The following is a 16458-nucleotide window of genomic DNA, read 5'->3' as shown; positions in this document are numbered from 1 at the left end:
ACAACCAACTAGCCCGGTCTGTCAAACGCTCAGTGTTTTTATAGCAAAAAGTGTTACAAATACCCTCACTAAAATGTTCTATGCTAACATTATTAATTTCCTCATTATTCTTCGAAGCTGATATAAAAAAAAAATAGCCAGGAATTAAATAGAAAATCATCATCATCATCAACAACCGCAGAATGTCCACTGCTGAACATGGGCCTTCTTCAAAGATTACCAGATCGACCTATTGGAAGTGGCATGCAGCGACCTCCTACGACTTTTTTATCTAAAATGTCTGCAACCTATAGGATTAAACTTAAATGATTTTAAATGCATCGATTATATGGTTTAATGAAAGGAAGAGATACATTAATCCTAATGCATGTTATTCAATCAACTCAATTACAGGAATTCTTAGGAGTGTACAGAAGGCAAAGCGCCTTTAACATACTTTAACTAACTAATAACTGTTAATGATTTCTTATGTGACTTATATTGACTGCCTCGGTGGCGTAGTTGTATTGCATGTCCGGTACAATAGCGCTCTGAGGTCCTGGGTTCGAATCCCGGGTCGGGCAAAGTGATATTTGGGTTTTTCTGCTCAGTATCTGGAATTTGTGCCCGATATGGCGATAGGCTCGCCCCCTATCATATCATGGGACGGAACATACTTGGCGAAAAGTGGGTGCTCTAGTTGCGCCTCTGCGTACCCTTTCGGGGATAAAATGCGTGATGTTATGTTTATGTATGTATTTCTTATGTTTACGCAAATGTTAGACATTAAAATTAAACTATTTTACGGATTTTATCGCTATTTTATATTTCAATTTTCTCCTGACATTTCGAAGACTCCAGCCTTCATGGTCACGGGGGGGACTGAGGTGTTGTTCATCCGCAAAGTCAGAGTTACAATATCTACCTACATTATACAATTTTTTATTTTTCTTGCTGTTGGTAGTTCGATCTACGCAGAATGAAACGTCGGGGGAAAATTAAAATATATTAACCGAGATAGAATCCGATAAGCTTAAATAGTTTAATTTAAAAATTTAGCTGTTCCTATAACTACCAGTGCAGTCTATTTGGAACGGGATATACACAGGCTGTTCCCGGAACGCGATACACGTGGGCCACTATGGCGGGTTTTAACACCTTGTGTACGGTGGTCGCTATCCGGGCGGATATAACATATATCCTACCAGCAAAAATATCCACAATCTTTCGCATATATTATTAAGTAGTATGATAAGAGTAATATTATAATCTGCCCATTAATGCTAATACTAAACATGCCCTTATAAATTTCAGTAAAAGCCTCCCGGAAGATAGTTTAGAAGCCGTCGCTCTTAGCTATTTCAATAGCATCTTATAATTAAGAGCGAGCGGTTCAATAATTAACAGGATACTCGTATCTCCTTGTCTATTTAAAATGTGCCTGATATTCCAGTTATATGGCAATTTCAATAACTCATGTTTACCAATTAGAATGCTTAGGGTTGTCAATTTAGAAAATTTTGAAAACATCGAGATTTTTTTTTGATTTTTTTTATTTTTTTTTAAATCTACACATATTTGTAGCTATAGTCATTTGCGTATTTATAACTTTGGTTATAAGCAATAATTATTTTCTTAAATCTACAAATATTTGTAGCTATAGTCATTTGCGTAATTATAACTCTGGTTATTACTACTCACTAACTCTGGTGTTCTGGTAAGTGGATTGAGGTTCATATAAATATATTTGAGCCCGATACGCCTGCAGGCCCAGCGTCCATCACATACATAGTGGGACTAAATACTATTTCTGTAGTCACTCCTAGTAATATCACTGGTTAATGAATATGAAGTCTTTATCTAATATTAAAATTAAGTTATTAAAAAAATAAGTGAAAAATAGTTTAATTTTAATGTCCAAAATTTGCGTAAACATAAGAAATCTTTATTTAATATATAAAGATAATAAACTTGATTTTCGCCAAATTCTTCTGTATTAAATGCGTGTAGTCCAAAACCCACAGCGTAAAGATCAACAGCTCATTAAAGATCCAAAAAAAAAATCAATGTAAACCAACCTTCAGACGGCCCTAGTTAAAGCCATCGGCAGCTAGATATTACGAACAGGTCTAGGTCTCTAAGGAAATTAATACATAAACGGGCGCCGTGGAAAGCCGTTCGACTGGGAATAGGCTTCGGGTAGGGTCACCTACATTGATCGGCAGATATACAGAAATATCTATATTTTCCTTTTACATCCACACTTATGTTTTTTATCCCCGAAAGAGGTAGGCAGAGATTGAACAGGTACACCTATTTTCCGCTATGTTTATTCCGTCCCATGATGTGATATGCCTTTAGTAATATCCGTCACAGATTTCATATTTCAGGATACCTACTAGAAAAACCCAATATCACTGACCGATCCGGGATCGAACCAAAAACCTCAGTCCTGCAGTCGTGAAATAAAACTACGGCACTGAGGCAATACTACTTCACACTTCAATAAATTAGCTCTGCTGGTTTTGCATAAGCAGTCATGCTTTTGCTGTTATATTTGTATCTAGATAGCGACCTCCGTACAAAAGGTACCCACTACGGTGGCGGTATAGTATGTCGTGTTCCGGGATCAATATGTATATGCGATTACAAACAGGCCGGCATAATTGTGTCGACTGCTGAGAGATCATCTCTCGTCAGTCGATATCTGGCCACTCCGCTTACCAATAGATGCAGTTGGGTCATTTTGCTGTTATCGTAAAAAAAATTAGCAAAACTAAAATTCAGAAAAGCTTCGTTGTGGTTCATCGATATTGTTGTATCCGATACCACAGTACAATTAATTTACAAAGTACAAAGGTATAAGAATATTGTTTCGCAGTCCTTCCTCATATTCTGAAGTAGGTTTCAATATGATAAAAGAAATAATAACAGAAATATATAGGAAGATTCAAATAATAAAGACGAAACAATTTATAATAATATTTAATAAAGCCCTAATTTACAAAATCACGTGGCAACCCTATATTCAAGTTTTTAAATCTAACTGTTTTATTAATTTTACGCGGGAATACGCGGTTAGAAGCCTAAAGCAACCGTTTCTAATAAAATATTATTCTTAAAGTCAACAGTCTAGACTAAGATCAAACAGTTTTTTCAGAAATATTTTTTTTTTAGTTGTTAATTTTCTTTGTGTTTTTTGGTGTTGTAACACTTTTCCAACTTTTTTATGTATTTTAGTCCTTTTCAAATATAAAATAACCTCAATTTAATAAAGATATACAATATATGGCAACCAAAACGTCACTGTTATAACCTATTTATTCACATGAACAACAAATAATTTTACTTATTTGACTAATATTAATTATTCAAATCCAGGTTTACACTTAGACTAGAGTTCTTATACCATGACCGTCACTCGGTACACAACCACAAGCTGTCAATATTGACCATACTAAAGTCAGTTTGAATGGATTGCAGGTCAATTCAGTTGAACACAGTGAATGTTCGGAACGCCAAATCTAGTACGTAGTACGTATATATCGATGTTTGAGATGTAGTATAAAATATATTTAAAAAATGCGTATCATTTGAGCGCAGTTAGATCTTAGAACTCTTCAGAGTATTACAAGTAATAAACCTGTAATTTCTGTACCTTATACGCTCGTTAATCTAATTACATGTAATATATTTTTGTAACTATAATAAAGTACGTCAAGGAGCTATAAAGTTAGCAAATGTGGATTTAGGAAACTTTATACTTCAATTAGTATAATTAGTTTCATGCAAAGAGTTCTAAAATTATATAGAGCGGACATTTAGTAATTATATCTAAGGACGCTGTGACATCTTATCATTTGGACATTTCAAATAAGACAGCGACTTATTACCAATTCGTAATCAGTTTTGGAGCAAACAATTGGTCTTGACGTCCGGTCTGTTTTTTTAAACTGTGACCAATATTCGGTATATGACAATCAAAGGAACAGTTCCACCTTATCCGCCTTCGTTCCATATTCACTACTCTTGAATTAAATGTCCTTAAAACGAAATACTTTGAAAATAATAATATGTTAGTATAATGATTTCTTATCTTTATCTATATACTAGCTTTTGCTCGCGGCTCCGCCCGCGTTATAAAGTTTTTCAGGCTAAAGTTTTCCGTTATAAAAATAGTAGTTTTCCGGGAGCCTATGTTCTTCCCAGGGTCTCAAACTGTCTCCATACCAAATTTCATCTTAATACGTTGGGTAGTTTTTGAGTTTAACACGTTAAGGCAGACAGATGCAGCGGGGGACTTTGTTATATTATTTAGAACTTTTTATGTGAAACAATCCCGTCATACATCATTGTTGCATAACTTTAACTGTTTACGCAGCGCAGGCAACGGAAGCTCTCAAAACTCATAATTTTCCCCGTTTTTGCAACATGTTTCATTACTGCTCCGCTCCTATTGGTCATAGCATGATGATATATAGCCTATAGCACTCCACGAATAAAGGGCTATCCAACGCAAAAGAATTTTTCAGTTTGGACCGGTAGTTCCTGAGATTAGCCATTACTGCCCCGCTCCTATTGGGTATAGCGTGATGATATATAGCCTATAGCACTCCACGAACAAAGGGCTATCCAACGCAAAAATAATTTTTCAGTTTGGACCGGTAGTTCCTGAGATTAGCCATTACTGCCCCGCTCCTATTGGGTATAGCGTGATGATATATAGCCTATAGCACTCCACGAACAAAGGGCTATCCAACGCAAAAAGAATTTTTCAGTTTGGACCGGTAGTTCCTGAGATTAGCGCGTTCAAACAAACAAACAAACAAACAAACAAACAAACAAACTCTTCAGCTTTATATAATAGTATAGATTATAACCTTGAATTTTCGGATAACCAACACCTCAACCCGTCCCGTGACCACGAAAGCTGCAGTCTTTGAAAAGGGAGAATACATGATATATAAAACCGCGATAAAATCCGTAAAATAGTTTTATTTCAAGTATAGTAGTGTTTGTTGATGTTGCGCCTGCGCATCTTGGATTTGTAGAAAAATTAGTAGCCACTTGGTTGGGTTTTCTTTATTATAAGAATAACAAAAGTTGAGGTGTATAAATGGTCGACGACATAACTGCAGACGCCGAAAAAGAGGAAGTGGATGTCATTCGGATGCGTACTCGCTGTGGTGCAAGACTTTGTTTTTTTCTTTCAGCAAGTTGTAGTGTGGAATGTTCAAGTAGTATTCCCACTAACAAAAATATCTTTAAAGAAACCTTAATTACTCACTCCTTTTTTCCACTAAGGGGTAGGTAGTGGCGTAACTGGTCAACCCACTTTTCTACACGTCTTCCGTCCCATGATGTGGGGGCATTGCCATATCGGGCACAAATTCCAGAAAAACTCAACATCACTTTGTCTGACTCGGAGATCGAACCCGAGACCTCAGCACTACACATACCGTAATACCACTACGCCAACAAGACAGTCACACACTAAATATTCATAATTTATTCATTAACACCAATGGCTGGGGTACAATTAAATTAAGAGCTTCCTTCGTACTCAACTTAAATTATCTAGATTTGTATAACACAGCAACAATTGCAATTTTACAGTTGCGTTATTCTACATTGTTTTGTATTTTGCATTACGTTGCATAGTTATAAAAAGGATTTAGTTTAAGTGCTTTAAAAGTTGGTTTTGCCTTAGTCCAACACGCTGGCTTAGAGGTTTTTTTTAATTTCCAAATGAGTTTACTATATTTTTTATTATATTTCACAGATTATATTATTAATTACACCTAATAATTTTATGAACTATCGGTGACACAGGGAGCAAGGTTGGCTTAATTGGGGTTGGCAGACTTTACATACCCTAGATCTTATGGAGAATTTCCTTCCATGACAGTGACGGCTTCAAAATCTTCGAGACTATGGGGAAACTTCGAGAAAATTCAAAAAAATAGTTTTATTTCATAATCATAAATGTATACTTTTTTAAGTTTAATTACTTATGACATACTTACACGGAACTAAAGAGCGAAAACGCAATAGTACCTATCTGAATTTCGCCACGCTTTTTCGTTCCATGATATGATAGGGGTCACACTATCGCCTTATCGGGCACAAATTTCACATGCAGATTCATATAGTACAGGAAATTTATTTAAACAAGAATTCAAACATTTTAATCCATTCTATTATACAAATAGATTGTTTGTTCGAACACGGTAATCTCAGGATCTACTGGTTTAAATTGAAAAAATATTTTAATCTTGGATAGCCCATTCATCGAGGAAGGCTATAGATATATAACATCATGCCACGACCAATAGGAGCGGAGCATCAATGATAATAATATGTAGAACTGATTATTTACACATATGTGGTGTATCTAGAATCTCTTACGAAAACAAATTACAGGACAAGATGATAATCACACACACAATAACATTACTCCGGAATAATACTAAGCAGAAAATCTAAAATATCACTTTGCCTGACCAGGGATTCGAATCTAGGACTTCAGAACGCTGCCGTACTGCGCACGCAGTACAACTACGCCACAGAGGCAGTTGTGTCCTTCATGACATCAAATTTATTTGTATAAAGTGATCAAATCATTTTGTAAATATATTAAGGTTCAGAATTAATTAACCACGAAACCAGCATTTATTACTTCACCTCAATCATCATTATATCTGATGTCAACTATTAAAGCAAATTAAACCTTAATGGCGATGCTATCTTTGGGGATGTCATTCAAGGGACCTTTAGGCTACCAGTGGCGTAAGGTGGAATTTTCTGAGAGTGAACCCGACACAACATATATGTAATGTAAAATGCAGTCTGCAAACCACTCTAATGATTATTAGATTCTACAAAAATTCTCTTGACTGACTGCCTCGGTGGAGCAGTTATACTGCATGCGCGGTACAACAGCGCTCTGAGGTCCTCGGTTCGAATCCTGGATCGGGCAAAGTGATATTTGGTTTTTCTGCTCAGTATCAGCCCGGAGTCTGGAATTTGTGCCCGATATGGCGATAGGCTCGCCCCCTATCACATCATGGGACGGAACACACTTGGCGAAAAGTGGGTGCCATGGTTGCGCCTCTGCATACCCCTTCAGCGATAAATGCGTGATGTTGTGTGAAACCGACGCAACATATAGGTGCTTATAGGCATGAATGCGGTCTGCAAATCGTTCTAATGATAATTAGATTCTACTTAAATTTTATATAAAGGGAAGCCGACAGGAATCGAGTTATATAAACCCTTCGTCACTGTAATAATAAATAATATTAGCCCTGTATTATATACTGTTCCACTGTTGGGCACAGGCTTCCTCTACTGAGAGGGATTAAGCCTTAGTCCACGCTGGCTTAGTGAGGATTGGTAGACTTCACACGCCCTCGAAATTCCTATAAAGTAATTGTCAGGTATGCAGATTTCTTCACGATGTTTTTCTTCACCGTCGCCTTTGTAGGGTATACTGAAATTTAAAAACGTTGACACGAAACAAACCAGCGTATAAAACCCTCCATTCCTTTAAACACATTCGCAACAGCTCAGATTTAAAACGTCTGAAGGAAAACACGTATTTCATTTTAAAAATACAAGGAGTTTGCAGGAAACACTTTCAATACTTAAAATCTTCTTGATGTATCTTAGCATTCCTTTGGGAAGCGCCACAAAGGAATGCTGGGTGTGAACTTGTCTCTCTTACTCGTGGGTTAACGTCTAGGAGAGAGCAGGATGGAAGATTTTTACTAAAACTACGAAATTCTTAGAAATGTTTTACCATTTATTCTCGAAGTTACTTCGCTTACGAGTATTTTTATTGTACGATATAAAATTGTTTTTAGAAATAGTTTTTAAACATCCAATCATATTCTCAACTTTCAAATAGTATTCGAAATTCAAATTTAAAGTTGGAATACGCGAGTTTTTAATAAAATACAAAACGGTTCTCACAATTCTACAGCACTTATGCAGTCGAGAAATTCACCAGTACTGAATCGAAAACTATTAGTAAACGCAAATACCCACTTCCCATAAACTGGTGCAGCAGAAATTCCCAGTCTTTTGCAATACTATACGATGATTTATTCATCTATCCTTTATATAAAGTTAAATATTTATGTTCGAATTCCAATATCGACGTTTGTTATTTATTTTATCGAACAAGTCGAGGAAACAAAGTTATGTATTACGGGCTTTAGAAGTTTCAGTTGGATTTGAAATCCACGAATTAATTGGATTGAAAGTACTCGTGGATTATATTTTATTATTTCTTAATTATATCGTTTAGATCTTTCTTTCTGTTTGCGAAATAAATTAAATCATCTGACTTACAAAACTTAAATGACTCGCTCTCTCAATAAAACAATGACCTATTTCAAAATTGTTAATTTGTGGGAATCGTCAAAAATCTCATTTCTGTATGCGACCTTTTTTTAAGTTGCTATAAAATTTAAATTGTAAAAGATATCTAAAAAATGAAAGGTATGGCATGAAAAAAAAAGGAAAAATAAAAAAGATCGCAAACAGAAATGACTTTTTTGGACGACTCCCACAAATAATTATCAATTTTGGAATAGGTAGTTATTTTATTAAGACATAGAATTCTATACCAATCTTATCTGATTGTTCAGAATGTCCTAAATGTAATATTTAATAGAACATAACTAATTAATTCTCAACGCTCCATTGTTCCAGATACACAATGACATTACCAGAATACAGAAGAAAGATAAAATAAATACAAACATGACTCAAGCATTAAATGAAATATGGAGCCTTTGAAATGAAATGAAGATGACGGAAGAAAGTATGGCACTAAAGGAAAGCGACAAAGATATACTTGCTATAGACAATGTTGGCATTAAACTTATTGTGGTTAAGAACAAAACGTCCGATGAGAAATCGAGTGAAACAAATCAAAGACGACTAACGAGTAGGAGTGTGAATCCATTGTTCCTTTTGTTAAGGATAACAGCGAATTTAACTTCGTTGATGAAGCAGTGGAGTTTGTTTTACATTTTGATTTGTTGTGTGAGTGCGTTTGGTGAGCAACGGTTTGCGATAGAACCTCAGGATCAGGTGAGTGGTCACTGTTTTTATTTAGTTTGCCTAGCGAATTTTGTCTTATTTACGGTCTAGTCAAAATAATAGTGTTTTTATTAAACAACTACAAATTAGCTTAACTGCACCTTATGTTAAGTGAAGTAAAGCTCATTTTTGCCCAATAACATTTTTTTACGAGAAGGACGAAATTACCTTAATGCATCTGAAAATAAAATGGTATTTAGATAGAGGTTTTGTTTGACGAGAAGCGATAATCCTTCGTCACCCGAGACAATTATGCTGGTATTTTTAAAATATAATTTTATTTGACGGTTGTTAGATTTATACCGTTTTCTGTAACATCAGTCAATTCAGGAATGACCTTTGAACAAACTCACAGTTTCAGGGGGGTTTTAACAATGTGTTTGATAGTGGCAATCCAATTTATTTGATAACGAAATACCTTTAAGAGCGGAATCGTTTCCATAATTCTTTTGTAATTGTAGAACACTTATGCATGGAAATAATACATAGTTACAAAAATACGAGACGAGCACTTGAGGTAAATCAACTAAACAACAATTTTGGATTTTAAATATCTTGATACTATGTCTATAATAGCCACTAGTCCAACGAAACAGGAACAAAGACTAATAGAAGCACAATCGGTTCAATTATCGAATAATATCAACGCATTGTCTGTTAACAAATCGGCCATTTCGCTAACCCGTGCCACGATAATAATCGCTGAAATATTCAACTGTGAATTAATTTCGTCTCCATTGTTGGGGTCGCAGTTTAAACAAATGATATTATCGGACAAACAAATTTCGTCGTAAAACTAACTTATTTCATTATAACTGAACAGGTGCGGATTAAGGTTGAGGGTATTGCTCCAAAGTGTTTACCGTCTCCTTTGTTTAGTATACAGAGCATGGACTGATAGGTCATTGATTTTGTTCAAATTAGGTTTAACCACACTGCCTCAGTACATGCGCGGTACGATAGCGCTCTGAGGTCCTGGGTTCGAATCCCGGGTCGGGCAATGATACTTGGGTTTTTCTGTTCAATGTCAGGTCGGAGTCTGGAATTTGTGCTTGATATGGCGATAGGCTCGCCCCCTATGACATGATGGGACGGAACACACTTGGCTAAAAGTGGGTGCCCTGGTTGCGACTCTACATACCCCTTCGGGGGTATATGCATGATGTGTTTGTGTGTATAGGTTTAACCAGGACAGGATTCTTTTGAACAGGTTGATGTCAGACAGGCAGACGTTCTTAAAATATAAGTCAAATCCTGTCTGCATATAGAAGTATGTTGCTTTGACTCCATTTATGAATTGAAATAGAAAACAAATAATCAATCTGTAATAATAATCTATTAAGTTGGAATTTTGAACATGAGATACTCATGTTTAATAATAATAATATCAGCCCTGTATTATATACTTGCCCACTGCTGAGCACGGGCCTCCTCTACTCATGTTTAAGGTGATAAAAAAAATCTAAGTAGATAGGTGTAAATAAAAAAGAAGTATATTGATAGCTTTGATTATCGCTCGGTAATACGGCGTCCTGAGGTTCATATAATGTTACTTATCACAAATATTAAAAAAAAGAACTTCTAGTTAACACCTTATTCAAAAAGGTTAAAATTAAAACTAGTTTGATTCTAACATTAGAATAGTTCGTGTTTGACACGAATTTCTCCTAGTAGTGCGATCTTATTCCAAGTGTGAAACGAAGTTTTTACATTAAACTAGTTCACGAGAGACACTGGATATTACTGGCTAGAGATTGAACGGGGTAGTGAGTGCTTCCGTTTTCAAACGATTGTCGTTCCAACGTCTTTGTCGGGGAAAATCTGTTCTTACAGCTTATTTCGGCTATTGGATCGAACTTAGATGTTTTATTCGAAACTGGAGTAAACTTAAATAAATATTGAAAACCTAATAATATTCTACGCAAGTCTTTATACAAGAATTAGGGATAACTGGAAATAGACAACAATGGAACCTATGCAAATTCATCGAATCATTTCTGCCAGCAGCAGTGTGTAGTCACTGTTGTTTTCCGGTTTGAAGGACATTGTAGCCAGTGTAACTACTGGACATAATGAGACTTAACATCTCATGTTTCAGGATGGCGAGAGCAGTGGAATACCAAACAATACTTTGTAATTCAAGGTGTTGGATTGTGTTTATGGGCGGTCGTATCGTTTAACATCAGGCGAACGGCAAGCTCGGCTCGTCATTCAAAGCATTAAAAAAAATATTGATTGCTATTCCAACTACTATCTTTGTAACGGAATTATTTCGTTTTCGTTTTAAAGAAAGATATATATTCTCTGACACTCGACGAGTTTTACCGCTCGGCAACATCAAAGGCGTGTCACCGCTCATCCTGGTTTACAAGAGGTATACTGACGGTTTTGAGGAATAGTCTCAAAGCGTATGTGTAATATAAATACTATAACAAATTTTGATAGCAACAGCATTAACCATCTCTTCAAAATTTTACCATTGTTTATAGTTCTTTATACACAGATTTATCCCCTAATTCGTAGACGTTATTTATCTAAAGACGGAGCATTGCTGTGATAACAAGTCTGTTTCTCAGTGCTGACGGCATCGCAGCCTTCGCAGTGCGTAGACAAGGATGCGTAGAATCTAGTTTGATGTCAGATAAACAAAGCTAAGAAACAGACTTGTTATCACAGCAACGCTCCGTCTTTAGATAAATAATGTCTATGAATAAGGGGGTTAGTACTTTAGGAGATTTTACCTTTATTATATTGTTTAATGGATTGAACATATTGGACAGGCCCCCCAGTACCTTGACTACATCCCTGCGCCCTCTCCCGCTTACCAAGCTCATCGAAATTTTCATTGGCGGCATTATTTTAATCGGCATCGAGTAAATGTATTATTCACTTTCCAGAATTTCATGTCTAGCTCATAAAAAATAATGTATTATTAATATATATTGTTGTTATTGAAATGTTTTTCGATTTTCATTTATTGTGATCATCTGGCAATTCTTTCCACTAATTTGAAGCATTATCACTCTTATACATAAGCTAATAAAGTAAAACCTTTTTAATATTCTGGGTGATTATATTTTGTGGTGTGTTATTGTGGATGGTTGGTGATTAGTCACCATCAACGTTAATGGGGTCACTATGTGTTCGTTTGCACTTTTTGTAAAATCTTTGCTACGTAATTAAAAGTCTTAATTAATTAAAAAAACATACGATTATGTATAATGAATCGGACGTATTAAATATACTTTATTTAAACTAGCAGAGTCCTGAATGATAGATTTCTGTTTCTCTTTATTTTATACTGCCACGACAAAGTGACCCCGCTGCATCTGATGGTATGTGGAGTGGGGTCCAATAGAATGTCGACTGACGAGAGATGATTACCCCTCGACAGTCGACACAATTATGCCGGCCTGTTGGAACCGGATATACACAGGTGTTCCCGAAACGCGACACACGTATGCCACTATGGCGGTATTTTAATACCTTGTATTCAGTTGTAGCTATCCGGGCGGATATAAAATATATCCTATCACCAACTCCCCTTAAAGAAAAAGGTAGATGAGTCGTACCGCGAGCAGAAAATAGCACTAACTAAAAATAAGATTTGGTTTTTGTGAATTTTGTAGAGGTTTATGAAAGCTGCTCCCGTACCATCCCTAGAGCATCGTAAGAGCCTCTCCCGGGATTCTGGGAAGCCACAATAAAAAGCGGCATAATATATCAAAGTGAGCATCTGCGAATCAAATATATTCAGTTACTACTACATTTTATTTCTGAGTGCAGTATTAATTTTGTCTCAATTACAATACGCTATACAAATAATAATAATAATAATAAGTGGCGATAGCCTAGTTGGGTGTGGAACGGACTGCTGAGGCGAATGTCTGCAGGTTCAAAACCCAAGGGCACATTCCTCTAAGTTTTTTAAAAAAACTTAGAGGAGTGTGTGTATTATTTGTGAGTTATCGCTTGCTTTAACGATGAAGGTAAACATCGTGAGGAAACCTGCATACCTGAAAAGTTCTATAGGAATTTTGAGGTGTGTGAAGTCTACCAATCCGCACTAGGCCAGCGTGGTGGACTAAGGAATAATTCCTCTCAGTAGTAGAGGAGACCCGTGACCAGCAGTGGGACAGTATATAATACAGGGCTGATGATGATGATAATACAAATAAACCCATAGTTAATTCAATATGCAATATAGATCAAACATTTTGTAAACTTTTTTGTATCTTTGTCTTAGTTAAAGCGCGATAATCATCTGCTTATCTTTTAAAAATAAAATACTTTATTTATCACGCAGGCGAACAAAATTGCACTTATGATAAGTTAAAACAAGTTATAATAATTGTTATTTTTATTAAATTTCATTTAAATCAATTGTATGAATGCGGACATTTTAAATTAGGGTGAAAAATTAATACAAAATAGCTCAAGGTGCACCAAAGTAGCCAGCTCGGGCTGGTAGGTAAGGGGAAACAAACAGGTCGCGATCTTCACTGGTGAGGACGATTTGAGCCCTAGCCTAGCTAATCTATAAGCCATTCATTTGCTATCTAAGTGTTGACATCCGAAGAAGGAGGTTAGAAAGAAATTCCAGGCTTACTGTTCTGTCACCAATTGTCTTTTAATAAGTCTTTTAGATACAAAGTCACATTAGTTATATAAGTTGGTACATACGCCATGGACCAGTGAAGATTGTAAAAGGAGATGACACGCCGCAAGATAACTGCTGTCTATATTCTTCCCACTATATATTTTTATCATCTCCATCCAATGGTTGTCTGGTAGAGATCGCCTCGAGCGCTAAGACCGCCATTTGTACTCTTTTCCATCGTGTGTATACAAATTTGTCTTCTTTTTTTCACATTTTCGGTGTACAAAAAAGGTTTAAATAAATAAATAAAAATAAAGAACGTTCTATTGTCTGATTATGTATTAAAATATTCCAAACATAATATTGATAAGTTAAATATAATTGCTAAGCTTAAGCTAACCGAGACAATAGATCCAATCAATGCCAGTTTTCATCTCCTGGCTTTCAGAATAAAAATATATGTATATGCACTTTGTGTTCTGGTTTGAACTATATTGTAGCCAGCGTAATTTCTGGGCATTAGCAGATGTAACATTTTATGTCCCACGCAATGGTAATTCAAAAAATTGTTGCTTCTGTTTATAGGAGGTATTATCGCTTTCATCAGACGAGCTACATGCTCGTCATTCTCATTATTATCTTCACTGATGGACATAGAATGCCGGTCTATAATCTGTCAACTACATAATAGTTTGTACATGAACATAAATAGCATGTTCGTCATCTGAAGAATTTTTAATATCCAGATATTAATATTTTTTGCCACAGCGGAAAATGTAAAGATTTCGGATCTTATTTGATTTATTTAGCTTTAGCAAAACCTACGATAGTTGGAGGTTCCATTTTCGTAAAAATCGGGTTCGATGTAGACCCTAGGGAATTGTTCGATGATTGAATATTTGGTAAAAAATAAGGCTCTGAGAGGTAAGGTAAAAGGATTTCGGCTTTTTATATAAAGATATTTTTAAACTTTGGAGTTATCACAGTATAAAGGGAACTTTATTATAAATGTCGTGTATGGTCAGGGGCCTATATCCGTATTTTTGCAATTACTGGTGTTCTAATCGAAGGACAGGTCAAAGAGCTATATTATAGGTAAATATGGGATTTTTATAACTCGTTTACCTACATACCTATCAAAGATGACCTTCGATCAAATAAGTCTCATACATCTGTCCTAGCTAAAAAGCTGAGCGCCGCAGTTTTTGCAGTGGGCAGGATACGCCAACTAACTGACATTGAGACAGCTAGATTGGTCTATTTTGTCTACTTTCATAGTTTGATGAGTTATGGAATGTACTATGGAGTGGTGATGCTGATATTAATTTCATATTTGTTCTACAAAAAAGAACGATAAGATCTTTTTATTCGCTAAGCCCTAGATGTTCTCTACGAGAAAAATTTAAAGAAACAAATATAATGACAGTAGCATCACAATTCATTTTCGCTAACTTAGTGTATATCCATAAAAAAACGCACGAAATTTAAAAATAAGACTGTGCTCCCGTAGAATAAGGCCCCCTGCCTATAGCTAGCAGATATACATAGTCGCTATGATATTTTGGATTGGATTGTGACCTTACATAACGAAAATCTCGTCAGGGTTTCGATTAGCAGCAATTTCAGTAAGTTTACTAGTGAATCTCGTCTCCGTTATTCTAACCTCATCGATATCTTTTACGACATATTTGAACATTCCATCATGGCTTGCACTTGCTAACAACATATAACTTCCGTAATTGTTTGGCCATCTTAGAAACTTGTATTGAACGACACCGGTACTAGTCCACTATTCACAAGTAAATTTTTTTTTGACAATTTTCGCTTGGTACATGATTTGGCTGGTTCTCTATGGTTGAGCTATTGCGAGAGCCAGTTTACCAGAAAACATGCAGTTTATTATATGAAAAAATCATCCATGTAAACATTTTTTTTAAAATAATACACGTACACGCCTGACTGGTGCACCTACTTCCTACCGTATGTATTCCGTCTCATTGTGTAATAGTGAACGACCCTATAACTATATCGGGCACTAATTCCAGACTCCAGACTGATACTGGGCAGGAAAACTCAATATCACTGCCTGATCCGAGGATCAAACTCGAGATTTCAGGACTGCAGCAGTCATACCGAAATACATGTATATCACCGACGCAGACCGACAGATAGGGATTTTTAAAATAACGTCCTTGCTTATTATTTTATTTAGCACAATAACGGCACAATCCAAATATAATACCGTGTCTCCCCAACGCACCATTGTTTTGCTCTAACATAATATTCTCTCTTCAGAGTGCGGTCATAGGATCCAGAGTGACCTTACCATGCAGAGTGGAAAACAAAGCTGGCCAGCTGCAGTGGACGAAGGATGACTTCGGGTTGGGCACCCATCGACATCTCTCTGGCTATGAGCGGTACAGGATGATTGGGAGTGATGAAGAAGGTAAGGAACTGCTTGGTGGTAAAAGGGTTGAGATTTTTTGTTCTCAGGAAGAATTTTCTTCGTGCCCTAGAGGAAGAGTCCACCGGTGCTTTTATGGAAGGCTTATTAACCCCAGAAGTACTTTTTGCTACTTTTCTCTATTACCTTACTCTAACCCCAGTCTTTGTAACTCCTACTACTATTCTTTGAAGTCAGAGCGCACTCATTACTGGTGGTAGGTCTCTCATATGTGACAGTCCGCCTAGGTAGGTACCACCGCAATGTCTACTTCTGCAACCAAGCAGCAGTGTGTAGTATTGTTGTGTTCCGGTTTGAAGAACAA

The 16458-nt window shown here is 36.1% G+C and overlaps 1 protein-coding gene across 1 annotated transcript in view; it reads left to right on the top strand.

Moving 5' to 3' along the window:
• Window positions 1–16458, top strand: part of LOC115452398 (irregular chiasm C-roughest protein) — a 109398-nt gene that overhangs the window by 29390 nt on the left and 63550 nt on the right. Inside the window, exons 2-3 of the mRNA XM_037437751.1 lie at window positions 8698–9081; window positions 15986–16136. Of these exons, the coding sequence (XP_037293648.1) occupies window positions 8791–9081; window positions 15986–16136 (442 nt within the window). The 5' untranslated portion in view covers window positions 8698–8790. The remainder of the gene's footprint in view (window positions 1–8697; window positions 9082–15985; window positions 16137–16458) is intronic.

The sequence above is a fragment of the Manduca sexta genome, chromosome 2 (assembly GCF_014839805.1).
Source record: "Manduca sexta isolate Smith_Timp_Sample1 chromosome 2, JHU_Msex_v1.0, whole genome shotgun sequence".
NCBI classification, from domain to species: Eukaryota; Metazoa; Arthropoda; class Insecta; order Lepidoptera; family Sphingidae; genus Manduca; species Manduca sexta.
This window is presented reverse-complemented; position numbering and strand designations above follow the sequence as displayed.